The sequence below is a fragment of the Eretmochelys imbricata genome, chromosome 27 (assembly GCF_965152235.1).
Source record: "Eretmochelys imbricata isolate rEreImb1 chromosome 27, rEreImb1.hap1, whole genome shotgun sequence".
Lineage (NCBI taxonomy): Eukaryota > Metazoa > Chordata > Testudines > Cheloniidae > Eretmochelys > Eretmochelys imbricata.
The window spans coordinates 2,424,239-2,452,211 of NC_135598.1; the positions used below are offsets into that span (position 1 = coordinate 2,424,239).

At 55.1% G+C, this 27,973-nt stretch overlaps 1 protein-coding gene across 1 annotated transcript; it reads left to right on the forward strand.

Annotated features, from left to right (window-relative positions):
* GFAP (glial fibrillary acidic protein) lies at positions 1-27,936 on the forward strand. The gene is made up of 9 exons (XM_077806595.1): positions 1-503; positions 7,708-7,768; positions 13,723-13,818; positions 15,484-15,645; positions 16,320-16,445; positions 18,760-18,980; positions 19,705-19,748; positions 21,658-21,743; positions 27,901-27,936. Exons 1-9 carry the CDS (start codon positions 1-3, stop codon positions 27,934-27,936), a joined length of 1,335 nt encoding a protein of 444 aa, XP_077662721.1.
* The last annotated feature ends 37 nt before the right edge of the window (positions 27,937-27,973 follow it).

Sequence of the window (27,973 nt, forward strand, 5' to 3'; positions counted from 1 at the left end):
ATGGAGAGCCAGCGACAGTCCTCTTATCGGCGGCGGTTTGGCCCCCAAGCCACCGCTGTCCACCAGCCCCTGAGATCCTCACCCCTCTTCTGGCTCCTGTCCCCCAGCCCCAGCACCAGAGTCTCCATGACCAAGAAGAGGACCTCGAGCCTGAGCATCCGTGCCAGCCCCAGGTTCTCCCAGGACAAGGCAGATTTCTCCCTGGCCGACGCCCTCAACACCGAGTTCAAGGAGACACGCACCAACGAGAAGGTGGAGATGATGGAGCTGAACGACCGCTTCGCCAGCTACATCGAGAAGGTGCGCTTCCTGGAGCAGCAGAACAAGGTGCTGGTGGCAGAGCTCAACCAGATCAGAGACAAGGAACCCACCAAGCTGGGCGACATCTATCATGAGGAGCTGCGAGAGCTCCGCCGGCAGGTGGACCAGCTGTCTAATGCCAAGACCAGGCTGGAGATCGAGAGGGACAACCTGCTGGACGACATCAACGGCCTCCGGCAAAAGTAAGGAGCCTCCTTTGCCAGGCGCAGGGCTGGAGAGCAGCCACAGTAGTGTCTGGTGGCCACGCAGCCAGAGCAGGTCACCTAACCAAGGAGAGTGGCGTGGACAGGTTACACCTAGAGAGAGAGCAGTCACTAAGGCCAAGTAGCTGCCCTTTAAAGCTGGTGGGGAATCTGTGTGTGGCTGCGAAGGCAGGGAGGTGCAGTGCTAATGCCCGGGGCTGGGTGCTAGAATTCCTGGTTCCCAGCTCTGCCGTGCCCCTGCCGGCAAGTCCCGTCCTTGCTCTGTGCCCCAGCTGCACAATGGGGTGATGCACTGGTCCCTGGAAGGGCTCTGCGGGTGGGAAGAGTGAAGGGTTATTCCACAGCTGCAGAGCGGCCTCCAGTTTTCAATGTACAAAAATCCGCACCCAAATGTCTGCGCCTGTAAACCTGCGCGCTCGTAAACCACACACCTCTAGCTAGGTGAGCAGCTACACACAAACCCCTGTGTACCTGCCCAAACCTGCACAAAACACACACATGCACGCACAAACAGCTGGATCTCAGGGATGGCAGCTGGCCCAGGCCTCAGCTGAGAACGTGTACTGCAGAGGGACCTGATCACCCTGACTCAATCGGGGCGCTTCTCTTGCTGAGCCGATGTTCAGAAATGTGCAACATTCCTGGCACAATGTGCTCTGGGCTGAGACTCAGCCGAAAAGACTTTGCCCTGGGAGCCAGGCTGCTCACTCTACACATGTAATAAAACCTCCATCTGACTGAACGCACGGGGAGGGCAGCAGAAGGAGGCGAATGTTTACCAGCCTCAGATAGAGGTTTGCTCTTGTATTTTACTGGTTCTACACCAACCGTCTGTTGCTTTCTAGAGGAACTGTTATCTAATGGTTAGTGCAATGGAATCAGTGCCCTAGCTCCAGCCCTGGAAGAGGAGGGTGGTCTAGCAGTTAGCATATGGAAAACCTAGACTCCTAAATTCTGTCCCCTGCTTGGAGAGAGGAAGGTGGTCTAGTAGTTGGTAGAAGGGTCTTGGAGTCATAACTCCTGGGTCCTCACCATTGACCAGGGAAAGGTGTTTACTTCTCTGTGTCGAAGGGGGTAATAATAGTGTCTTAGCACCACAGGGAGTTAGAAACAAGGTTAGTTTATGTCTGTGCTGAAGAAGGGCACAGGATTATTGCTGCTGGCAAGAGCTCGTCGGGAGGTTTCCAGTGAAAGCGTGGTTCATCAGAAAATGCTGATCCATTGAAGCAGAACTTCCCGGGAAGGGGCAGTTTGGATGAATCTCTGGATTCGAAACGGTTTGAAATTGTTGAAACTTCCCATTTTGACATTTTCAAAAGGAAAAGTTTCACTTTTCTGCTAGCAATGACTTTGGGTTTAAAAGTTTTACATAATATATGCTTTTAAAAGGTTAAAAATGTAACAAACTGATCAAACTGAAAAGTTTCAGTTGACGCCATCTGAAAAGTTTCTCAGATGATTGGGTCATGAAAAGTTTTCACATTTCTACTTTTGTATCCTGACTCAGGATAGGAAAAATATTGATCTATGTAAAACTCTCCTGGTCTGGGACAGCATTCCCCACCCAGCTGTCACTGAGCGAAGCATGGGGGTGGGGCAGCGAAAGGTTCTCTGTGTGACTTTGGCAAGCACCCACAACTGGGGCCGGATTTTCAGAGAGTTCAGCTTGTGTTGAGTTCAGCTCTTTAGAAAATCTGGCCCCAGTTGTGTCTGCTGAGCCCTTGAAAATCTGGCCCTGAATCTCTCTGGATCTCAGCTCCTCATGTGCAAAGTGAGGATAAGGCTCCTTCCTTTCTCCCCGGCCTCCTCTTGTCTCTTCTGAATGTGAGTTGTCTGGGCAGGGACCATCTCTTACTCTGCATCTCTGCAGCACGGGGAATGCTGGGCCTCTAGCATAGTAAAACACTCAATAGTTACGACAACACTGGGCTGAGGACAATGACAGATGTAGGGGATAAAACCAGCAGTTAAAAAGGCAAGGGGCGAGATAATAGAATCATAGAATATCAGGGTTGCAACGGACCTCAGGAGGTCACCTAGTCCAACCCCCTGCTCAAAGCAGCACCAATGCCCAAATAAATCATCCCAGCCAGGGCTATGTCAAGTCTGACCTTAAAAACTTCTAAGGAAGGAGATTCCACCACCTCCCTAGGTAACGCATTCCAGTGCTTCACCACCCTCCTAGTGAAAAAGTTTTTCCTAATATCCAACCTAAACCTCCCCCACTGCAACTTCAGACCATTACTCCTCGTTGTGTCATCTGCTACCATTGAGAACAGTCTAGATCCATCCTCTTTGGAACCCCCTTTCAGATAGTTGAAAGCTGCTATCAAATCCCCCCTCATTCTTCTCTTCCACAGACTAAACAATCCCAGTTCCCTCAGCCTCTCCTCATAAGTCATGTGTTCCAGTCCCCTAATCATTTTTGTTGCCCTCCGCTGGACACTTTCCAATTTATCCACATCCTTCTTGTAGTGTGGGGCCCAAAACTGGACACAGTACTCCAGATGAGGCCTCACCAATGTCGAATAGAGGGGAACGATCACGTCCCTCGATCTGCTGGCAATGCCCCTACTTATACATCCCAAAATGCCATTGGCCTTCTTGGCAACAAGGGCACACTGTTGACTCGTATCCAGCTTCTTGTCCACTGTCACCCCTAGGTCCTTTCCTGCAGAACTGCTGCCGAGCCATTCAGTCCCTAGTCTGTAGCGGTGCATGGGATTCTTCCGTCCTAAGTGCAGGACTCTGCACTTGTCCTTGTTGAACCTCAACAGATTTCTTTTGGCCCAATCCTCTAATTTGTCTAGGTCCCTCTGTATCCTATCCCTACCCTCCGGGATATCTACCACTCCTCCCAGTTTAGATCCCTAGGAAGCTGAACACTCCACACACACACATCCCACCTATAATCCAAGAGCCGGACAGAGATTGGAGGGCAAGCAACGTTTCTGTCTCCAAAAGATCTTGTGTTTGGCAGAATTAGCTACCCAGAAGGCTGGGACACATTCAGACAATGACCTTTGGGGATGCCCTGTCACAGATCACATGGAGCAGGGATCAAAGGAACGAAGTCCTGATACACTTGGCAATAAGACCCTTTGCCTGTCTCCATGATCTGCACAATACCAGCACATCCAACCTCACACACGCTTAGGGTGACCAGACAGCAAGTGTGAAAAATCAGGACGGGGGTTGGGGGTAATAGGAGTCTATATAAGAAAAAGACCCAAAATTGGGACTGTCCCGATAAAATCGGGACATCTGGTCACCCTACACACTCTCCACCGTGAGCAGTGTATGAACAATATCCCCCTGTCAGAGGCAGGGAAAACGAGCCCAGGCAAGAGAAGCGACTAGGGGCTGAGTGGCTCAGGGGACTGGCAATATGGAGTCCTGCACCTCAAGGCTCCTGGTTCCACTCTTAGCCACAAAGCAGGGTGACACCTCCTGGCAGGGAGCTATGAGGGAGTTGTTCCCTCCCACTGCCTGCACTGCACCAGCGTGGGAGTGAACATGGCTGGAGGGGGGATCTGGGTGGGTAGCAGTGGGTGTTAGTGAGGGTGGGAAAATGATGGGGTGTGCATGTGAGAGGGGATGGGGTGTCTGTGCTGGTGACAGTGAGAGGGGAATGGGCTCTCTGGCTGAGGAGGAGTGTGTGTACATTGGGGGGAGCATGGCTGTCTGTGTGAGGGGGACTGTGTGTACATGTGTGCGAGAGAGGAGGATCAGGTGTGTGTGTCTGTGCGAGGGGTGCCTATGTATGTGTGTGTGACAGAGAAGGGTCGGGTGTGGGTGTCTCCATGAAGACGAGGACTGTGTATATGTGTGTGCAAGAGAGAGTGTCGGGAGTGGGTGTATGTGTGAGGGTGACTGTGTGTATGTGTTTGACAGAGGAGGGTCAGGTGTGGCTGTCTGTGTGACGGGGACTGTGTGTATGTGTGTGCAATGGAGGAAGATAGGGTGTGAGTGTCTGTGTGAAGAGGTGGGACTGTCTGTATGTGAAAATGACAGAGGAGGATTGGGTGTTGGTGTCTGTGTGAAGAAGGGGACGGTGTGTACATGTGTGCAAGAGAGGATGGTCGGGTGAGGATGTCTGTGTAAAGAGGGACACTGTGTGTATGTGTGTGCAAGAGAGGATAGTTGGGTGTGGGTGTCTGTGTGCAGGGGACTGTGCGTATGTGTGTGAGACAGAGGAGGGTTGGGTGTGGGTGTGTGCAGGGGACTGTGTGTATGTGTGTGAGACAGAGAAGGGTTGGGTGTGTGTGTCTGGGTGAGGGGACTGTGTGTATATATGTGCAATAGAGGAGGATCATGTGTGTGTTTGTGTGTGTGTGTATGTGTGCAAGAGAGGAGAGTTGGGTGTACATGTATGTGTGTGACAGAGGAGCATGTGCGTGATAGAGGAAGATGGTTTGTGGGTGTCTGTGTGAGGGGGACTCTGTGTGTGTGTGTGTGTGTGTGTCCGACAGAGGAGGATCGGGTGTGGCTGTCTGTGTGAAGAGGGGAACTGTATATGTGTGTGTGAGTCGGTTGTGTTTTTCTGTGTGATGGGATTGTGTGTATGTGTGTGCCATAGAGGAGGATTGTGTGTGCGTGACAGTACATGTGTGTTTGTGTGTGCGCGCGCGCAAGAGAGGAGGGTCGGGTGTGTGTGTATGTGTGTGTGACAGAGGTGGGCCAGGTGTGAGTGATAGAGGAGGATCGTGTGTGGGTGTCTGTGTGAGGGGGACTGTGTGTATGTGTGTGACCGAGAAGTGTCAGGTATGAGTGTCCGTGTGAAGAAGGAGACTGTGTTTATGTGTGTGCGACAGAGGAGGATTGTGTATGGGTGTCTGTGTGAAGGGGACTGAGTGGTTTTGTGTGTGACAGAGCAGGATCATGTGTGGGAGTCTGTGTAAAGGGGGGGCTGTGTGTATGTGTGTGCGATAGAGGAGTATCGGGTGTGGCTGTCTGTGTGAGGAGCGGGACTGTGTGTGTGACAGAGAAGGGTCAGGTGTGGGTGTCTCTTTGAGGTGGACAGTGTATGTGGGTGTGACAGGTGAGGATTGGGTGTGGGAGTCTGTGTGAAGAGCGAGACTGTGTGTATGTGTGTGACAGAGGAGGGTCGGGTGTGGGTGTCTGTGTGAAGAAGGATACTCGGTGGGGTGTATGTGTGTTTGTGTGTGTGACAGAGGAGGGTCGGGTGTGGGTGTCTGTGTGAAAAGGGATACTCGGTGGGGTGCGTGTGTGTGTGACAGAGGAGGGTCGGGTGTGGGTGTCTGTGTGAAAAGGGATACTCGGTGGGGTGCGTGTGTGACAGAGGAGGGTCGGGTGTGGGTGTCTGTGTGAAGAAGGATACTCGGGGTGCGTGTGTGTGTGTGACAGAGGAGGGTCGGGTGTGGGTGTCTGTGTGAAGAAGGATACTCGGTGGGGTGCGTGTGTGTGTGACAGAGGAGGGTCGGGTGTGGGTGTCTGTGTGAAAAGGGATACTCGGTGGGGTGCGTGTGTGTGTGACAGAGGGGGGTCGGGTGTGGGTGTCTGTGTGAAAAGGGATACTCGGTGGGGTGCGTGTGTGTGTGACAGAGGAGGGTCGGGTGTGGGTGTCTGTGTGAAGAGGGATACTCGGTGGGGTGTATGTGTGTGTGTGTGACAGAGGAGGGTCGGGAGTGGGTGTCTGTGTGAAGAGGGATACTCGGGGTGCGTGTGTGTGTGTGACAGAGGAGGGTCGGGTGTGGGTGTCTGTGTGAAGAGGGATACTCGGTGGGGTGTATGTGTGTGTGTGTGACAGAGGAGGGTCGGGTGTGGGTGTCTGTGTGAAAAGGGATACTCGGTGGGGTGCGTGTGTGACAGAGGAGGGTCGGGTGTGGGGTCTGTGTGAAGAAGGATACTCGGGGTGCGTGTGTGTGTGTGACAGAGGAGGGTCGGGTGTGGGTGTCTGTATGAAGAAGGATACTCGGGGTGCGTGTGTGTGTGTGACAGAGGAGGGTCGGGTGTGGGTGTCTGTGTGAAAAGGGATACTCGGTGGGGTGCGTGTGTGACAGAGGAGGGTCGGGTGTGGGGTCTGTGTGAAGAAGGATACTCGGGGTGCGTGTGTGTGTGTGACAGAGGAGGGTCGGGTGTGGGTGTCTGTGTGAAGAGGGATACTCGGGGTGCGTGTGTGTGTGTGACAGAGGAGGGTCGGGTGTGGGTGTCTGTGTGAAAAGGGATACTCGGTGGGGTGCGTGTGTGACAGAGGAGGGTCGGGTGTGGGGTCTGTGTGAAGAAGGATACTCGGGGTGCGTGTGTGTGTGTGACAGAGGAGGGTCGGGTGTGGGTGTCTGTGTGAAAAGGGATACTCGGTGGGGTGCGTGTGTGACAGAGGAGGGTCGGGTGTGGGTGTCTGTGTGAAGAAGGATACTCGGGGTGCGTGTGTGTGTGTGACAGAGGAGGGTCGGGTGTGGGTGTCTGTGTGAAAAGGGATACTCGGTGGGGTGCGTGTGTGTGTGACAGAGGAGGGTCGGGTGTGGGTGTCTGTGTGAAGAGGGATACTCGGGGTGCGTGTGTGTGTGTGACAGAGGAGGGTCGGGTGTGGGTGTCTGTGTGAAGAGGGATACTCGGGGTGCGTGTGTGTGTGTGACAGAGGAGGGTCGGGTGTGGGTGTCTGTGTGAAAAGGGATACTCGGTGGGGTGCGTGTGTGACAGAGGAGGGTCGGGTGTGGGTGTCTGTGTGAAGAAGGATACTCGGGGTGCGTGTGTGTGTGTGACAGAGGAGGGTCGGGTGTGGGTGTCTGTGTGAAAAGGGATACTCGGTGGGGTGCGTGTGTGTGTGACAGAGGAGGGTCGGGTGTGGGTGTCTGTGTGAAAAGGGATACTCGGTGGGGTGCGTGTGTGTGTGACAGAGGAGGGTCGGGTGTGGGTGTCTGTGTGAAAAGGGATACTCGGTGGGGTGCGTGTGTGTGTGACAGAGGAGGGTCGGGTGTGGGTGTCTGTGTGAAGAAGGATACTCGGTGGGGTGCGTGTGTGTGTGACAGAGGAGGGTCGGGTGTGGGTGTCTGTGAAGAGGAGCGGGAGCGTGTGGACATACATCAATGAAAGGGAATTATAAGGGCTCTGCTCGCTCCCTGGTTGTTTTGACCTTGAGGGTTTGTTTGTTTGGATTTAGCTCAGAAAAGCCGATAATTATATAAAATCCTGCCAACTGCCTGTTTGCTTCTTGTTTCAGGTTACAGGAAGAGACTAGTCTACGGCTTGAAGCCGAAAACAATTTGTCTTCCTACAGACAGGTGAGGCGTGCGCTGCTTGCGGCCCGCCAGGCCCTGCCCTGCAAGCCGGGGGCCCTCAGCTCCTTGTGGGGTCAGGCCCCTCAAACTGGACACCAGAGCACTGAACCCCAGAGCCCTGGCTTGACAAGCCCAGGCCGCTGTGGCAGGGGAACAGGGAGAGGGTGGGACTCGGGTAGACGGGCAGCCCAGTGTCGGGGAGAGATGAGGCGGGGCCGAGGGTCACCAGTGCTCGCGGCCCCTGCAAGGGCAGGGAAAGGGTTACGTGAGATACACCCAGCTAATCTGGGCCAGTGACCGGCCCCCCACACTGCTGGGCAGGGCAAAACACCCCATGGCCCTGGCACTTTGACCTGGGAGGACATTCCTGCCCAGGGGGCCCAACCATTTCAACGCTGAGGGCAAGATGCCAGTTTTGAGGCCAGGGCACCTCTGCAGGCCACGTCCAGAGCCGTCATTCCAGAGTCTAGCCTCAGACCCTGCGGCTGGGGTTAGCCACCTAGGCATGTCGGGGTCAGGAGATGATAGAACGGAGTGAAAGACGAGACTAGCTCAGCTCTCACTTGAACTTCAGAGCTGAGCCAGGCAGAGCCCACCCGAGATCGGTCAAGTGAGCCGCATGCCCTGGCCTCCTGACTCGGGGAGGAGCCCCTGGCCGTGGCCTCACTGCGGTCAGTGTGCTGCGTGTGCAGCGGTGAGTCTCCCTCCCCACCCCGCCTTGGGGAGGGGCACCCAATCCCCTCCCAATGGGAGACCCCCTGCCAGAGTCCTGGTGGTGCGGGCTGGGAGGAGACTGGAGGACCAGGCATTTCCCTGAGCCACTGCAGCACCAACTGGAACACCTGAACTGTGAGCAAGGACCAGCCAGTGCCGCCTCAGACCCCTGGCCTGTGTCCCATCTCCAGCTGTGGCTACTCCTGATGCTGCAGAGGAAGGGGGGGAACAGAATACACTGGGGGGGGGGGGCGGGGGGGATCCCTTCCTGACCCCTGCAGGTGAGCTGCTGAAGCTCGGAAGCATGGGATTTTAGGAACATACAGCAAACCAGAAAGGACCCCCAGACTTGCCAAGCCCTGCCCCCTATGATCACAAACCATCCTGTCACATAATGTACCCATGAATGTGTCCAGCTCCATACCCCTGACCAGCCTAGCAGTCCTTCACAGCACCCCCTTTCTTGAATGTGGGAGTCCAGACTTGCACACAGTGTTCCAGATGAGGTCTCACTGGTGCCTTGTACCATGGCATTAACACTGCTCTCTCCTGGAAATACCTCGCCTGAGACAGCCTAGGGTCTCATTTGCCTTTTCCATGGCCGCATCCCATTAGTGGCCATCCTGTGATCGACCCACACACTCAGGTCTTTCTCCTTGGTTGCTTCCAACTGATTAGCATGCAGTTTATATCAGAAGTTCTTCTTAGTCCCTAAGTGCACGAACTTGCCCTTTGCACTATTGAATTACATCCCTATTTACCAACCAGCCCTTCTCTTCTAAAAGGATATAAACCAGGACAGGGAGAGTCAAGCCAGTAATAGGCAGTGGATGGTAGGCCCCTGTCCTGGGGGTGAGGAGAGAACAAGTGGTGTGTCCTCGGAGTAGCCAGGGAGAGCCATGTGTCTGTGGGCGTGACAAGTCGACTTTTCAGTCTGCAATTCTCACACACACGGGCAGTGGAACAGAGGGGAACTTAAAAGGGCAAAAGAGAGACTGAAAACCATGATTTGATGGTCTCTCAAACCTTGATGGTCTCTTGAGGTTGGCAGTACTGGATGTGATCTTTCTCAGTGGACCTATAGGGCACAGTCCCCACACACCCCAAATCCCCACCATGCTGACATGACCCCACTAACCCCTAATCCCCATCACACAGACACAACCCCCCACATGCCTAATCCCCCACACACAGACACAATATCTCACATTCAGTCCAATCCCCACAAACAGGCAGTCCCCGCGCAGAGACAATCCCTGTACACACACATGGCCCCTCACACTCCTGGTCCCCACACACGTGGGATAACTTGGCCATGAACACACTCAGGCTGGATGCTAGAGGGAGGCTTCTAACCACGGAGGTTTTGAAACAGCCTCCCAATAGCTGTAGGGGGTAAACAATGGAATGAGTTTGACGAGAGTGGACACATTGGGGTGTGTGGCTGGGTGACAGGGTTGCTTGTGATGGTGGGGGCAGAGCTCAGCAGTTCTGGGGTCCCTTCCCATTTTCTTCCTATGACTCAGGAGTCAGGGTTTTGGCCACTCACCTGCAGGGGTCAGGAAGGGCTATGGTTTCCCCCAAAGTATTCTGTGTTGTTGTTTTTTGCCTCCCTCCTCTGAAGCCTCAGGATGGGGAGCACCAAGGCTCTGAGGTGGCCCTGGGCATTTTCTCTCTCAGGTCCTTGACTGGTGGGTCTAGCTCACAAGCTCAGGGTCTAACCAAGCACCGAATGTGGGGTGGGGCAGGAATTTCCCCCCAGGTCAGGTTGGTGGTGAGCTTAGGGGTTGGTGGTGAGCTTAGGGGTTTCCCCTGCAGCATGGGGGGTGGGTCACTGGCCAGGATTATCTGGGTGTCTCTCACTTCATTCCCCTGCCATTGCGAGGACCTGGCACCCCTTGCCGCTCGGCATAGTTCAGTGTCCTAAGGGCTGTGACCCTTTGGGCTCATTTCAGTTGGGTTCAGTGTGTGGGTGCTGGGTGGGGCTGATGCCCTGGGCTACACAGGAGGTCAGACTCGGTGAGCTGGGGGTCCCTGCTGCCTTCAACTCTGTGACTCTGATCCCCCTCACACGGACACAATGTCTCACACTCACCCCGATCCCCCTCACACCGACCTGTCTCACACTCACCCCGATCCCCCTCACACCGACCTGTCTCACACTCACCCCGATCCAAAAAATCACCAAAAATCATGGAGCAGGTCCTCAAAGAATCAATCCTGAAGCACTTACATGAGAGGAAAGTGATCAGGAACAGTCAGCATGGATTCACCAAGGGAAGGTCATGCCTGACTAATCTAATCGCCTTCTATGGTGAGATTACTGGTTCTGTGGATGAAGGGAAAGCAGTGGATGTATTGTTTCTTGACTTTAGCAAAGCTTTTGACACGGTCTCCCACAGTATTCTTGTCAGCAAGTTAAAGAAGTATGGGCTGGATGAATGCACTATAAGGTGGGTAGAAAGTTGGCTAGATTGTCGGGCTCAACGGGTAGTGATCAATGGCTCCATGTCTAGTTGGCAGCCGGTGTCAAGTGGAGTGCCCCAGGGGCCGGTCCTGGGGCCGGTTTTTTTCAATATCTTCATAAATGATCTGGAGGATGGTGTGGATTGCACTCTCAGCAAATTTGCGGATGATACTAAACTGGGAGGAATGGTAGATACGCTGGAGGGCAGGGATAGGATACAGAGGGACCTAGACAAATTGGAGGATTGAGCCAAAAGAAATCTGATGAGGTTCAATAAGGATAAGTGCAGGGTCCTGCACTTAGGACGGAAGAACCCAATGCACAGCTACAGACTAGGGACCGAATGGCTAGGCAGCAGTTCTGCGGAAAAGGACCTAGGGGTGACAGTGGACAAGAAGCTGGATATGAGTCAGCAGTGTGCCCTTGTTGTCAAGAAGGCCAATGGCATTTTGGGATGTATAAGTAGGGGCATAGCGAGCAGATCGAGGGACGTGATCGTCCCCCTCTATTCGACATTGGTGAGGCCTCATCTGAAGTACTGTGTCCAGTTTTGGGCCCCACACTATAAGAAGGATGTGGATAAATTGGAGAGAGTCCAGCGAAGGGCAACAAAAATGATTAGGGGTCTGGAACACATGACTTCTGAGGAGAGGCTGAGGGAACTGGGATTGTTTAGTCTGCAGAAGAGAAGAATGAGGGGGGATTTGATAGCTACTTTCAACTACCTGAGGGGTGGTTCCAGAGAGGATGGTTCTAGACTATTCTCAGTGGTGGAAGAGGACAGGACAAGGAGTAATGGTCTCAAGTTGCAGTGGGGGAGGTTTAGGTTGGATATTAGGAAAAACTTTTTCACTAGGAGGGTGGTGAAACACTGGAATGCGTTACCTAGGGAGGTGGTAGAATCTCCTTCCTTAGAAGTTTTTAAGGTCAGGCTTGACAAAGCCCTGGCTGGGATGATTTAATTGGGGATTGGTCCTGCTTTGAGCAGGGGGTTGGACTAGATGACCTCCTGAGGTCCCTTCCAACCCTGATATTCTATGATCCCTCTCATACAGACACGTCTCACACTCACCCCGATCCCTCTCATACAGACACGTCTCACACTCACCCTGATCCCTCTCATATGGATACATCTCACACTCACCCCGATTCCCATCACATCAACACAATGATTTAGTTGGGGATTGGTCCTGCTTTGAGCAGGGGTTGGACTAGATGACCTCCTGAGGTCCCTTCCAACCCTGAGATTCTATGATTCTATGAATGTCTCACACTCATCCCAATCCCCATCACACCATCACAATGTCTCACACTCACCACAATCCCCATCACATGGACCCAACGTCTCACACTCATCCTGATCCCCCTGACACCAACACCCACCCCGTTCCCTCACAGACACACGCACGCACTGTGTGAGTGTGGGTAGTGGTGCAATGTGCTGCCATTTGGAGGCCGGGGTCGAAGTTTAGGCCTGTGCCATGTAGTGCACAGGGCGCACGGCTGCCTGCTAGAAAGACTCTGAGTCCTGCTCGATGCATATAGCTGTGTCTTCAGCCTGCCTGGGTGTGAGGGCCATCCCTGCCCCTTTGGGGCTGGCGGCCCCGGGCTCTGGGCTGCGCAGTCTAGGCAGCTGGGGTATTGCTCCAGTGAGAGTGTTGCCGGGGCAAAGCATTTGGCCCTTGTCACGGAGTCCCCGGGCGATGCTCTGGAACTGCTCCCCATGAAGCCAGGCAGGACTCTGGGGCAGTCGCCTTTCTGTGAGCAGCCTGTCTGCAGGACACACAGCTCACCCGGCTTCCACCTTCCTGGGTCTGACCTCGGAGCATTCAGCCTCCTCTGCCCCTCCGTGCGCTTCCCACAGCAAGTCCGCTCAGGCGGGGATCCTGGGGAAGCCAGAGGGTCCTGAACCCCAACTTCACAGACAGACGTGACTCTCAGCCAGCCAGTAAAACAGAAGGTTTATTAGACGACAGGAACGTGGTCTAAAACAGAGCTTGCAGGTGCAGAGAACGGGACCCCTCAGCTGGGTCCATTTTGGGGGGTGGTGAGCCAGACAACCACGTCTGCACTTCACTCCATGTCCCAGCCAGCCCCAAACTGACTCACCCTCCAGCCCCTCCTCCTCTGGGCTTTGTTCCTTTCCCGGGCCAGGAGGTCACCTGATTCCTTTGTTCTCCAACCCTTTAGCTCGCAGGGGGGAAGGGCCAGGCCATTAGTTGCCAGGAAACAGACCCCTGTCTCTCTGTCCAGACCCCTGCATACACCTGATCTGCAATGATCATACACCCTTATCCCACCCCCTAGAGACTTAAAGAACTACATAGGGGAAACTGAGGCACCCCCACACTATTCAGAGGAAACATTAAGAACAGTCCCACTTCGTCACAGCTCTCTCTGTTGATGGACCTCCAGAGAAGGAGGCAGTGGCTGGGAGGGAGGGAGGGATGACTGAGAGTCCCAGGCCAGTGAACTGGGTGCAAGGGGTGATTTTACCCCACGTTTTATAGCAGGAAAGACGCAAATGGGCGGATGAAGAGCAAACTCTTCTCCATGACTCAGCTGCTGAACAGGCCCAGGAAGCAGGCTGAGCCCTTGGTTGGCCCAGGTAACTGAGCCCACAAGAGCGGCTCAGCCCCTAGCCCATTGTGCCCAAAAGCATGGCTGGCCCTGGTGTCAGGTCGGGTCCTCAGACCAGCGCACTCGGAGAGGCCCGTGCGGTGTGCTCCTGGCAGGCGCTATGACTTCGCCTCCCCTGCTCTCGCCCACATGGCAGGATGTTGACAATGCAGCACTCGTGCGCCTGGACCTGGAGCGGAAAGTCGAGTCCCTGCAGGAGGAGATCAACTTCCTGAGGAAAGTCCATGAGGAGGTATCGTGTGTGACCCACCCTCCTAGCCCATAGGGTGCCTGGCTGGGGATGGGATGGCAGAGAGAGAGGGCCGATGATGGGGGCTAATTTAGCTACAACTAATCAGGAGAAAGATCTTGGAGTCATCGTAGACAGTTCTCTGAAGACGTCCATGCAGTGTGCAGCAGCAGGCAAAAAAGCAAACGGGATGTTAGGAATCATTACAAAAGGGATAGAGAATAAGATGGAGAATATCTTATTGCCCTTATATAAATCCATGGTACGCCCGCATCTTGAATACTGCGTACAGATGTGGTCCCCTCATCTCAAAAAAGATAGACTGGCATTAGAAAAGGTTCAGAAAAGGGCAACTAAAATGATTAGGGGTTTGGAACGGGTCCCACATGAGGAGAGATTAAAGAGGCTAGGACTTTTCAGCTTGGAAAAGAGGAGACTAAAGGGGGGATATGATAGAGGTCTATAAAATCATGACTGGTGTAGAGAAAGTAAATAAGGAAGTGTTATTTACTCCTTCTCATAACACAAAAACTAGGGGCCACCAAATGAAATTAACGGGCAGCAGGTTTAAAACAAATAAAAGGAAGTTCTTCACTCAGCGCACAGTCAACCTGTGGAACTCCTTGCCTGAGGAGGTTGTGAATTCAAGGACTATAACAGGGTTTAAAAGAGAACTGGATAAATTCATGGAGGTTAAGTCCATTAATGGCTATTAGCCAGGATGAGTAAGGAATGGTGTCCCTAGCCTCTGTTTGTCAGAGGGTGGAGATGGATGGCAGGAGAGAGATCACTGGATCATTACCTGTTAGGTTCACTCCCTCTGGGGCACCTGGCACTGGCCACTGTCAGTAGACAGGATATTGGGCTGGATGGACCTTTGGTCTGACGCAGTATGGCTGTCCTTAAGTTCTTATGTTCTTATGACCTCTGTCCTTGCCTTGCCAAGCACTGCAGCCTGGGCCTAGCTATCCAGAGAGGCAGGGACCTTACAATGCAAATGGCTCGTCATTCTCCTTTGGGTGGTTTCACCTCTCCCCCAGGCCCTCCCTTGGGTTCCATTGTGCACCTGCGTGCTGGGTTCCCATCACCTGGCCCATTATTCCTGCCAGCCAGGAGAGACAAGGAGGGAGAAATCTTTGGCCCAAACTCAAAGGGTGATGTGTAAATTCTGCATCTGTGAAGGGGTGTCAGGGGATCTTAGCCGGTGTAATTTACACCCCACAGTCACATGAGGAGGGCCTACACCTTCTTCTGCTGTCCTGTCAACTCCACCCTTTTCTGTCAGCCTTTGGGTGTGTGAGTTATGGGAGTCCCTTCCCGTAAACCCAGGCATGGACTGGTAATTTCCACCAGCTTGTCCAGAGACCCAGAGAAGGACGGCTGGATGGAGGTCTTCTGTAGCAGCCATAGCAATGGAATGTCAGACCACAGAGTGGCCAGCATGGGCACTGCAGAAGGGATGTGGCTGACCCAACCTCCCACACGGTCAGACCTTTCCATCCCTTGGGAGCTAGCGGGCTATCCCCGCCACGCCGGGATCCGCAGTGGCCACCGTGGCATGTTCAGTCCTGTGCCCAGTGCGCGGCTCTGCTGCCTGTCCCCCAGCGGCACCGGTGTGGCACAGCCCTGCCTCCGTGCCGCCCACCCGCCTCGCTTGTATCTTTGCAGGAGCTGAGAGAGCTGCAGGAGCAGCTGGCGCAGCAGCAGGTCCACATTGAGATGGACATGTCAAAACCGGACCTGACGGCTGCGCTGCGGGAGATCCGCATTCAGTACGAGTCCATGGCCTCCAGCAACATGCACGAGACCGAGGAGTGGTACAAGTCCAAGGTAACGGGGCCTGAGACAGGCCCTCAGACCGGGGCTGCCAGTGAAGCACCCTGTGGGATGCACATGCAGTTTCTGTCTCTTACTGACTGGCACTGGATTGTGGCTCGCCCCTGCATGATGCCCCATGTGCTATATGCCACCCAGGGGAGTTGCCAGACAGGTTGGAAGGGCTGGTTCATGGGACTTTCCCCTGCAGTGTCTCCTGGCTTCATGAAGGCTGTGGGAATAATAATACTTAGATGTTTGTCTTTGACTAGCACCTTTCACACCAGGATCTCAAAGCTCTTCACTAGTTGTACCCCCTGCATCCTAGGAGCCGCGGGGGATTATTCTCCCCCTTTGACACATGGGGGAAGATCAGAAACAGCAGTTAAGAGACTTTCCTAAGGTCACACAGCCAGTTAGTGGCAGGATGGAAATATAGACCAGGAGCCCTGAGTCCTGAGCTCTAACCACTTGTCAGTGCAGGGACTAGAATCCAGGCATCCTGGCTACCAAGCCCCTGCTCCAGCCACTGGAGTACTTTGTTCAATCAGCTGGTATCACCATCGTCATCTTACCCTGTTCTCTCCCAGTTTTCTGTGCCCCGGGGCACCAAGCCCCTGCTGAGCGCTCTCCCTGGGGAGGGACGTCCCTACCTCTCCGGGCCAGGTGCACTAACTCCTCTTCTTCAGTTTGCAGACCTGACGGATGCGGCAGCTCGGAACATCGAAGCCTTGCGCCTGGCCAAGCAAGAAGCCAATGAGTACCGGCGCCAGCTCCAGGCACTCACCTGCGACCTGGAGTCCCTGCGGGGAATGGTAGGTGTGGGTGCTGGGGGCAGGGGCAGGCTGCAGTGAGATAGCGCATGGGCCCTTGGGTGCCCTCCATTAGCACAGGCCTCCCAATGAACATCACCCCATCACTGAGCCCTGCTTTGGGCTCCAAATTCCCCTCATCTCCAATTAACCTTGTCAAATAAACCTCGGCTCAGAATCAAACATGCCAAGCTGGGAAATAAGGACTCAACAGATATCAAACAATGCTGGGCTCCCTTGTGTTCCTGTAATGTGCAAAGAGGAAGGCGGCTAGACAAGATGGGCCAGGCGTCTGCTCCCATACAGCAGAGACAGGAGATGGGGCTGGGGCCTGGGGTCTCCTCTCGTAGGGCAGAGACAGGAGACGGGGCTGGGGCCTGGGGGTCTCCTCTCATAGGGCAGAGACAGGAGACGGGGCTGGGGCCTGGGGTCTGCTCCCATAGAGCAGAGACAGGAGACTGGGCTGGGGCCTGGGGTCTGCTCCCGTAGGGCAGAGACAGGAGACGGAGCTGGGGCCTGGGGTCTGCTCCCGTAGGGCAGAGACTGCTGATGGGGCTGGGGGCTGGGGTCTGCTCCCATAGGGCAGAGACAGGAGACAGGGCTGGGGTCTGGGGTCTGCTCCCATAGAGCAGAGACAGGAGACTGGGCTGGGGGATGGGGTCTGCTCCAGTAGGGCAGAGACAGGAGACGGGGCTGGGGGCTGGGGTCTGCTCCCGTAGAGCAGAGACAGGAGACGGGGCTAGGGGATGGGGTCTGCTCCCGTAGGGCAGAGACAGGAGACGGGGCTAGGGGATGGGGTCTGCTCCCGTAGGGCAGAGACAGGAGACGGGGCTAGGGGATGGGGTCTGCTCCCGTAGGGCAGAGACAGGAGACGGGGCTAGGGGATGGGGTCTGCTCCCGTAGGGCAGAGACAGGAGACGGGGCTAGGGGCCTGGGGTCTGCTCCCATAGAGCAGAGACAGGAGACGGAGCTGGGGCCTGGGGTCTGCTCCCGTAGGGCAGAGACTGCTGATGGGGCTGGGGGCTGGGGTCTGCTCCCATAGGGCAGAGACAGGAGACAGGGCTGGGGTCTGGGGTCTGCTCCCATAGAGCAGAGACAGGAGACTGGGCTGGGGGATGGGGTCTGCTCCCGTAGGGCAGAGACAGGAGACGGGGCTGGGGGCTGGGGTCTGCTCCCGTAGAGCAGAGACAGGAGACGGGGCTGGGGGCTGGGGTCTGCTCCCGTAGGGCAGAGACAGGAGACGGGGCTAGGGGATGGGGTCTGCTCCCGTAGGGCAGAGACAGGAGACGGGGCTAGGGGATTGGGTCTGCTCCCGCAGGGGCTAGGGGATGGGGTCTGCTCCCATAGAGCAGAGACAGGAGACTGGGCTGGGGTCTGGGGTCTGCTCCCGTAGGGCAGAGACAGGAGACGGGGCTGGGGGCTGGGGTCTGCTCCCGTAGAGCAGAGACAGGAGACTGGGCTGGGGGATGGGGTCTGCTCCCGTAGGGCAGAGACAGGAGACGGGGCTGGGGGCTGGGGTCTGCTCCCGTAGGGCAGAGACTGCTGATGGGGCTGGGGGCTGGGGTCTGCTCCCATAGGGCAGAGACAGGAGACAGGGCTGGGGTCTGGGGTCTGCTCCCATAGAGCAGAGACAGGAGACTGGGCTGGGGGATGGGGTCTGCTCCCATAGGGCAGAGACAGGAGACTGGGCTGGGGGATGGGGTCTGCTCCCATAGGGCAGAGACAGGAGACGGGGCTGGGGCCTGGGGTCTGCTCCCATAGAGCAGAGACAGGAGACTGGGCTGGGGGATGGGGTCTGCTCCCGTAGGGCAGAGACAGGAGACGGGGCTGGGGGCTGGGGTCTGCTCCCGTAGAGCAGAGACAGGAGACGGGGCTAGGGGATGGGGTCTGCTCCCATAGGGCAGAGACAGGAGACGGGGCTGGGGCCCGAGGTCTGCTCCCGTAGGGCAGAGACAGGAGACGGGGCTGGGGCCTGGGGTCTGCTCCCGTAGGGCAGAGACAGGAGACGGGGCTAGGGGATTGGGTCTGCTCCCGCAGGGGCTAGGGGATGGGGTCTGCTCCCATAGGGCGAGGAGGAAGGATAGCAGCTGAAGCGAAGTGGTCTGGTCTGGTGCAGGCAGGAGGTGGGGGACTGGACCACCTGCTCCAGTGGGGCAGCCCACACTGGCCTCTCTGTAGCAGCCCTGGAGCGTGATGATCCCTGTTAGGATCACGTGACCCTGGCCTCCTGGTGCCATGTCACCAACTCTGACATGATCCCTGGGGGCGGACAGCGGAAGGCAGATCAGTAACAGCCCTTCACCCCCGCCCCTCCCAGAATGAATCCCTGGAGAGGCAGCTGCGGGAGATGGAGGACCGCTATGCCACTGAGACAGTCAGTTACCAGGACACCGTCATCCAGCTGGAGGAGGACATCCGGAACCTCAAGGAGGAGATGGCTCGGCACCTCCAGGAATACCAGGACCTGCTCAACGTCAAGCTGGCCTTGGACATTGAGATTACCACCTACCGCAAGCTCCTGGAGGGAGAGGAAAGCAGGTGAGCCTCCTGCAGACAAATTGCAGGATGAGGAAGGGGAATTCATTCTTTCAGGGGGACTCTGAGGAACCTGTTCCGTGGATACCCAGAGGGACACCAGTGCCCAGGGCTGCCAACCCAGCACCCCTTGTTTTAGCTAACAGGTGCTCCAGGCCACCGCTGGATTGAGTGGCTAGGGTCTCATGCTCTGTCACTTAGAGAAGGGCCTGAACCAAAACTCTGGATCCAAACTCTCCTAACCTTTGGAGGAAAGCTAGGACCGGATCCAAGCCTGGCAGCATGGGCCCATCTCTTCCATATGCTGTTGGAAACGAATGACTTTCAATTGTCCCCCTGCAACCCATTGACCTCAACAGCATCATTGCAAGCAGAAGCGTCTAGACAGCCAGACGCTGAGGGTATATGGCTGGGTTAGGTACATGGTGGGAATGGGCCTGTTGTCATCTAGGGCTGCCGATTTTGGTTGGATGGATTCCTAGAGGTTTCATCACAGGACATAATATTTAATTAAAGATTAATCTTTAATTCCTGGACACTCCTGGAGGGTTGGCAACCCTATAGTCACCTGGCTGTTCTTGAGCTCCCTGATGAGCTGGACCTGTCACGTGGGTTTCCCAGCAAAGGCCTCCCTTCTCCCAGTCATTCAGAGGCAGCCTTGCCTGGGAAGTGCCTCTTGTGTGGCCCATCTCACACCTGTGCTTCTCCGATTGCCTTGTTTCTGCAGGATCACGATCCCCGTGCAGACCTTCTCCAACCTGCAGATCCGAGGTCAGGACACTGCGCGCCCCAAGGGAGGAGGGATGGGATGGGTGGTCATGGCTACATCGCGCCTTCACGTCTGGGTGTGGAATCACTTTCCCATGGTACTGCCCCCGCCACGTGCAGGCTCTGACTCTGGGCCAGGACTGGAGGAAGGGCTGGGTAATGTGATAGCAGCTAGAGGCACTAAGATGGGGGCCATCAAATCTCATGCTTCAGGGCATACGCTGAGCACTGTGGGGAACGTCTCCATAATGCACAGAGTTGTGCAATTGGCCAGCTGCATTGTGGGTTTTTCCCCATCTTCCTCTGACGCATCAGGGCTGGTAGCACAGTTCAGTGGACCGGGAGCCAGGAGACCTGGCTCTGCTCCTCTCACTAACCTGCTACGTGAGCGTGGGTGACCCTTCCCCACTGTGTGCCAAACAGGGATAACCAGAGCCTGGGGATTTCAGTGGCCTGTAAAGTCTGAGTATTGTCACTGGCAGGTTCCCAGGCTTGGGGCCCCACTGGTCTGATCTGGGCCCGCTCATCCAGCACATTGATGCTCCCTGTCTCCAGCCAGGCCAGACTCCAGGAGGTACAGGTGAAGGGAAGCCTGCGCCGTGGCCTCCTTTGGGACCCAGCCCGGTGACATGGGGACCCTGAAACAGGTGCAGGAGCCCTGAGAGTGTCCCTGAAGCCACTTCTCTGACTGAAGCCTGCTCTGCTGTGCCGGGGGACCCTGCAATGTGGGATGGGGGAGCCCCAGGGAACCCAGAGCTTCGGGGTGTGTTGGGGGGCAGGAGGAGGTGCAGATTCGGAGCAGCGGTGCCTCACCCCGGGCCATGTACCTTTTCAAGTAGGAATTCAGACAGGGCAGACCCATGGTGACTCTCCCACTCAGTGGCGGATTAATGATTTTGCCACCCCTAGGCCCTGAAATAATTGCCCCATATGAACTTGTTTTAGTTTTTTTACAAATTCATTTGAACCCACCGGCAGCTCCCCATGGCGCCCCCCAGCTCACCTCCGCTCCGCCTCCTCCCCTGAGCGCACCGCCGTTCCGCTTCTCCCCCTCTCTCCCTCCCGGTGCTTTTGCGCGGCAAGCCTGGGAAGGAGGGGAAACGCAGCGCACCCGGGGGAGGAGGCAGGGCTGGGGATTTGGGGAAGGGGTTGGAATGGGGGCGGGGAAGGGGCAGAGTTGGGGTGGGGGCGGGGCCGGGGCCGGGGGGGGCGTGAGCACCCACTGGTGCTGCGTAAAGTTGATGCCTGTGGCTATTATAAATTTGCCACCCCTGCAAATTTGCCGCCGTAGCCTTGCTTAGGCCTTGTCGGCCTAGGCGATAATACGCGGCTGCTCCCATCCCGGGGCAGTCCCCACAGAGAGGGGGCTAGGGTGCAGCCCACGAACTCCACAGATCCATCTGAACAAACAGTATCATGTCAGGGGCAGCCCAGCCAGGGGCATGCCAGGGGACAGCCCCAGATAGTCCACAGGGTACCAGAGGTGATGGAACAATGTGTACAGTGGGGGTGCTGAGAGCCATTGAACCAAACTGTAAACCCTGGATATGATGGAAACCACTTTAAGCCAGGGGGTGCTGCAGCACCCCTTGTTCCAGCACCTATGCAGGGTACTGCGTGGGCTTGTAGGTCCACTTGCTGTGTGGGCCGCTCCCCTCCCGGTGTGAGTCAAGGAGGGGAGCACAGAGCCCTTTGCTAACAGATCTTGGAGCCCTGTGAATGTGGAAGGGCTGTTAGCTGTCGCGGGGACAGGTTTCATGGCTCCTGTGCCATGTGCAGGGAATCTCAGCTCAGGCCCAGAGCTAGCCCGACCTGGCAGCCTATGTGGCCCTAGGTGCTTCGTTCTGCCTTGTTCTGCTTGGTTGGGCTTTCTCAGAGTGGAGACAACGACCACATGTGCTCTTCTCCACAGAAACCAGCCTGGATACCAAGTCAGTGTCTGAGGCTCACCTGAAGAGGAACATCGTGGTCAAAACTGTGGAGACCAGAGATGCAGAGGTAGGAGATGGTCTCCCCTGCCCCTGCCCCACCATCCATCCCCACCCCTCCCCTGCCTGCTGGAGACCACCTGACCTTGCCATGCTGCAGTACCCTGTTGTCTGGGGCTTCCAAGTAATGGGCCTTGAATGGGCCTGGTCCTGGAGGGTGATGGGCACGTGCCTCACTTGCTGAGCTGTACAGCTGTAACGGCCTAGCGGGGGCAGCATTCTCCTGGGGAGAAGCAGGGGGGTTGTTCTCTTGGTGGATCTCACCACTAGTCGACTGCCTGCCGAGTCAGTGACCCCCCTTGTGTATTTGGTGAGGTGTCCAGCAACCCTGGGGTGTATGGCAGGCCAGGCACTGGGGAAGGACGTACTGCTGTGTGGGAATGCTGGGCAAGACAATTCAGTGGAACCGGTTCTGTTGGACAATGCGGTGTCATCGAAATCAGGCCTTGTCTACACTACAGGGGAGGTGTACACGCTGCAAAGCGACTTTTGGTGGCAAAACTCTGCTGTTTTGCTGACCAAATAAAACCACCTCAAGGAGAGGCACAAAGTGTCAGGGTCGACACTGCTGTTTGCTTTGTCGACAGAACTGGGTTCTGCCAGTATCCCACAATGCCCGCCGTGGCCGCGCTGCTCACTCGTTTGAGGCAGGCATGCGCCCTCCCCTTTCAAAGCTCCCGGGATGTGTTTGACAGCTGAGCCTGCTGCTCCCTTTGGGGAACAAAGAGCAAATCATTAGCTGGAAGGCTCCTGCTCTGCCCTGCCCTAGGAACACCGGGGCAGGCAGACTGCTGCGGCGGGGAGCACGGGGTGGGCGGGGGGCAGGGGACAGCCATGCTGCCTTGACATTCCTCAGCACGGAGAGCTCACAGAGCTGCTCAGGATGCTGCTCCCAGCTGTGGGAGAACTTGGAGGGAACCGTAGGCAGGCAGGCAGAGCGGGCTGCTTCGGGAGAGACTGCTGTGCCGAGCAGAGACGGGAGCTGATGTGGGGGGTGTCCCCTTCCCCCTTCTCAGGATAGGCTGGTCAGCCTGCTGTCTTCCCACCCCAGACCCACCCCGTCCTCTCTCCCCCCCACCACACGTCCGCTGAAAAGCGGCTGACAATTGGATGGGATTAAGAAACCTGCATCATGTGATGTTGTATCTGCCCCAATAGGCACTGCAAACCCTTCCCAAAGCACCCTGCGGCCAGTTGCATTGTGGGATAGCTACCACCGGGCACTGTGTCGATACAAGAGCTGCTAGCATGGATGCACTCTGCCGGCACAAGGAGCTAGTGTGACATGCAACAGCGGTTTTAATTCAAGCAGCATAACTTTTGCCGACAAAACTTGGTAGTGTAGACGAGGCCTCAGTGTCAATTCTGGTGCCATTTTTGACAGAAGAAAGTTGAAATGAATGTTTTGGCTTTCTCGTTTCTTTTCGACGAGATCGATAATGTGGCGTTTTGATAACACTGAAGCGTTTGGATATGGTAAAGCCATTTCATTCTGATGTGTTTCGAGGCATTTCACTTGGACTTGTGTGTTATGTTAAAACATTGATTTAATGTTATATTATGTTTACTAGTCACTATTTATTGTATTTAATATTTAATGTAATATCAAAGTCTAAACAAAATGAATCAGGACTATTGAGTAAGAACAACATGTTTTCGCCTTATCAAAGGGCCATGTTTTAACATTATCAGAATGCAATGACTTGATGGTCCCAAAATGCCCTGTGTTTTGGAGTTTGTGCGGCACAGGAAATGTCAGCTCTTTGTTCTGACTCTGAACTCATTAGTCTCTGAAAATCAGAATTTCCAGCTGAATAGAAATTCTGATTTCCAGCCGTTTCCACTGTGTGGTTACGGCACCACATGGGACTCTGGAGATCTTGGCTCAAGTCCCACCTCCGCCCCAGACTGTGTGATGCTGGGCAAGGCTTTTAATGAATCTGAGCCTCCGTTCCCCATCTGTAACTTGGGGTGAATGATCCTTCCCTTCTCCCACCCTTCGTCTGTCCTCTGTCCTTAGACTGTTTGTAGTGCTGGTGTAGCCAGGTCAGTCCCAAGATATGAGAAAGACAAGGTGGGGAAGGGAATATCTTTTATTGGTCCAACTTCTGTTGAGGAGAGAGACAAGCTTTTGAGCCACACGGAGCTCTTCTTCAGGTCTGGGAAAGGTACTTTGAGCATCCCAGCTAAACACGAATGGGGATGGCTTGTTAAGTAAAAGCGTTAAGGCATGTTGGAGGCAGTGGCTTGAAATGAAGCAGGCAGTTCTAGGTTAGATTATTATGCATAAAGGGGTTGAAGTGGGTAATTAAGGGTAGCAGGCAGTGTGGTGTTACAAATTGATGAGCCTGGGAACTTAAATTCATAACTCTGCTAGACACCAAAAAACATGGACTTAACATGGACACTTTATGGCTCATTACAACAATTCATAACACACCACACTGCCTGCTACCTTTACTTGCTCACTGTCTGGAGCAGCTCACAACCATGCATGCTAGCCTCAGGGCAGACTGTCAAAAAGCAGGGCAGAGACCCCAATCAGGTGGTATGTTCCATAATTAGATTTCACCAACCCAGTAATGAGAGTGACCTCCTAAAGCACTATAACAGGCTGACCGTGGACTCAGACAGTCCCCTTGGGCATTCCAGTCTGTCTTGCCACCCAGGCAAGCTGGACAATGCAATAGATAGTCACATTACACCAAAAATCACAGCAATATTCAGGCTATTCCCAGTCCCAAAGGACCAGTCACTTACCCCAGGTCAATTATATTCAGATCTCAAACCAGAGACAACTCCTGTAGCCAATCCTGGCTAAATATGTATTAACTAAGAAATGAGAATTATTTACAAGGTTAAAACACAAACATACACACACAAATGAGTTCCAGTCTTTGATTTAATATAAGCCTCCACAGTAAGCGGCTCTCTATGTCTTTTGGGGCTGACCCATGCCAAACAGCATGGGGATCTCTTGCTCATGCTTAGGAATCTTTGCCCTTCTGCGACCAGACATAAAAAGCAACCCAGTTTCTCCTTTGTATCCCTTTCACCCCAGATGCCAAGCTGGTGGGATGAATTCATGCGCAGGCCTCCCCTTCCTGGAGGGAGTGAGGAGTGCAGCCAGAGAAGTGTCTGGCCTTTGATGCTGCACAAAGCCTCATTTGCCTTCAGTGGGCCCCCTAGTGTGCAGGACAGTTACTTCCCCTTAATTCATTCTTTTTTTTATATAAAGTCTGCTGCAGTTTCCACGGTATGCATCTGATGAAGTGAGCTGTAGCTCACGAAAGCTCATGCTCAAATAAATTGGTTAGTCTCTAAGGTGCCACAAGGACTCCTTTTCTTTTTGCGAATACAGACTAACACGGCTGTTACTCTGAAACCATTCTTTTTCCTGTTACACAATCACAGAGGTTTGCGGTGCAAACACTCGATATTGCTTTGTACCAGGGGATGCAGCTATTATAAGCAGGATTCATACATGCAGCATCCTACAAGCATTCCATGAAGTCTAAACAGGAAACACATCCTTATAACACTGAACCCTGTTTTAACTCTATGTTGACCCACAGTCGAGCCAGACTGGTTTCCAGCTCTGCATTTGTCAGTGTTCAGTGAGGCCCTGGGCCTTGGCATGAGCTGGCACCTGGCTTGCCAGCGTCACACCCACTTCAAACCCTTTATGCATAACAATCTAACCCACAACTGCTCATGTAACCCCAACAGACCCAACTCGTCGGGATCGAACCAGGGACCTCTGAAGCTTCGTGCATGAGCCTCTACTGCAGGGTTCTCAAACTGGGAGTCGTAACCCCTCAGGGGGTCATGAGGTTATTACGTGGGGGGTCGCGAGCTGTCAGCCTCCACCCCAAACCCCACTTCACCTCCAGCATTTATAATAGTGTTAAATATTTTTAAAGTGTTTTTAATTCATAAGTGGGGGGTCGCACCCGGAGGCTTGCTGTGTGAAAGGAGTCACCAGTGCAAAAGTTTGAGAACCACTGCTCACTGCATGAGCTAAAAGCCACATGGCCCTTAGCTAAGGCTGTAGCAGGCTCATTAATCTCTCTCTAACTGCCACTAGATGGGACAGAACTCCACACCCAAGAGGTGTGTGTGTTACACCCACTTCATTTCAAGTGACACCCTCCAACTCCAGGTACCCCTTCTGCTTAACAATCCAGCCCAATTTGCATTTGGCTTCCTGCCCCACACTGGAGAAGAGCTCCGTGTCACTCAAAAGCTTGTCCCTTCCCCCCAGCAGAAGCTGATCCAGTAAAAGATATCCCCTCCCCTCTGGTCTCTCTTGTTTAGACTGTAAACCTTGGGGCAGGGGCTGTCTCTCCTGGAGTATTCACACCCTGGGAACAAAGGGGAGAGGAGCTGAAAAGACAAACTTTTGGTGGGGTTATACTAGAGGATCAGGGAAAACTCAACACAGCCTCTGCAGGGCATTTTAACAACGGTGGCACCTTAAAGACTAACAGCTTTATTTGGGCATAAGCTTTCGTGGGTAAAAACCCCACTTCTCCTCGCTGTGTTTGTGGATACAGACTGAGAGGGCTACTCCTCTGATACAGGGCGTTTTAGATCTCCCCGGGGAAGCAAGAGACAGTTTGATCAGGTCACACATAAAAACTGCCGTGCCGCCACAGAGCAAAGAATACACCACTCTGCGCTCCGCTTTGACACAGCTCTGGGGGTGGCTCACGCTCTGGAGGAGGCAGGGGAGGGAACTGGGAGCCAGGCATGTGGAGTCCTGGCCTGGCCAGTCGACTCTGCTGGCCTGTGATGAGGGGGAGGTTCCCCGCATGCGCCATGCACCTGCCAGGAGTGACCGCCCTCCCGTGAAGGCTCTTTCGCTGCCGTTACAAGGAGTCCCCTCTGCTGGGCGGAGCACTGGACTGCTCCTGGCTTGTGCTCACTGGCTCCAGCTGGCAGCATGTGGCTTTCCCCACTGATGTCCGTGACTTTGAATGTTGGCTCTCGGAGGTCCCAGGCTGGGCCATGACCCTTCCTGACACCTGGCACGGAGGGGCAAAGCTGGCATGTTACTGACCCAGCCCCAGGGTGTGAGCAGCCCACATGCTCCCTCGGTGCCTTGGCACACTGAGGAGCTGCAAGTCCCAGCAAGCTGTGTCAGCCCGCAGGAGCACTGGGGTGGGGAGCAGCAGGCTGGCTCAGTAGAAACACACTGGGTCAGGTGCAGGCAGCTGCAGTGGGAACTGCAACACCCTTTCCAAGCCTCTGGCATCCCAGGGTCTCCAGCCAAGCACTTTGCTAACCTGGGTGGACTGAGCCCTGCCAGGGGGGTCACTAGCATTATCCGCACAGCTAGACTGGGGTGCCAGCTTCCAGTGACCGTGCGGGGAAAAGAACCCAGCTGTCCGGACTCCTCTGTGCTAACAGTGAGACTGGCTGCCTCTCTCCTGCTCCGTACCAGGAGACCTTGGGGCAGAGAGAGTATGTCCGGGGGGCACCTGCTGGGGGTGTGAACTGTCTCTGGTTACAGTGAGTCCACTCTACCCTGTAGGACACTGGCACATTCCAGCTTGCCAGATAACTGCCCCACACAGGCCCCACAGAGCCGGTGTCTTGGAGCCCTACAATGCCACACCCGGCAGCCTGGGGCTGCGCTTTGCTTCCCAGACACTCAGTGAGCCTCGCTGCAGGACAGGAGGAATTTTCAAGCCCCACAGGCCAGACCCACCCTTGGTCTGTGGCGTAGCAGGTACAGATGGACCATGGCGCTGGTGGAAGGACCCCACTGATGGAGTTCACCAGCACAGGGGCCTCTCCACCAGATTTGCACTGCCCACACAGTAGCTCTGGGGGCAGGCCAGGGAGACAGGGAGTAACCCTAGAGCAGGCGGTGCTGTGCACAGCGATTCTGAACAGCCACTAGCCCCCGGGTGCCATGGCGGGGGGGCCCGGGTTCAGGGAGCCCCGAGGTGTACGTGCTAACCCACCACCCCACCCACGTGCAGCCCTGGTTCCTCACAGGGACAAATCCCCGACAGGAGAGTGGGGCTTGCTAGGGACTTGCCTCCTGGCCTCCCAGGGGTTGGGGGCCCCTCGGCTGGCTCCAAGCCAAGGAAATCCCGCCAGTGGAGGGGGGCAGTGACTGGCCATGATGGTAACATTTGCCCTCTGTCTGCCCACAGGTGACCAAGGAATCCACCCAGGAGCACAAGGACTAAGGCGGGTGGAGCGCGAGGGTCGGCTAGCGTGTAGCTG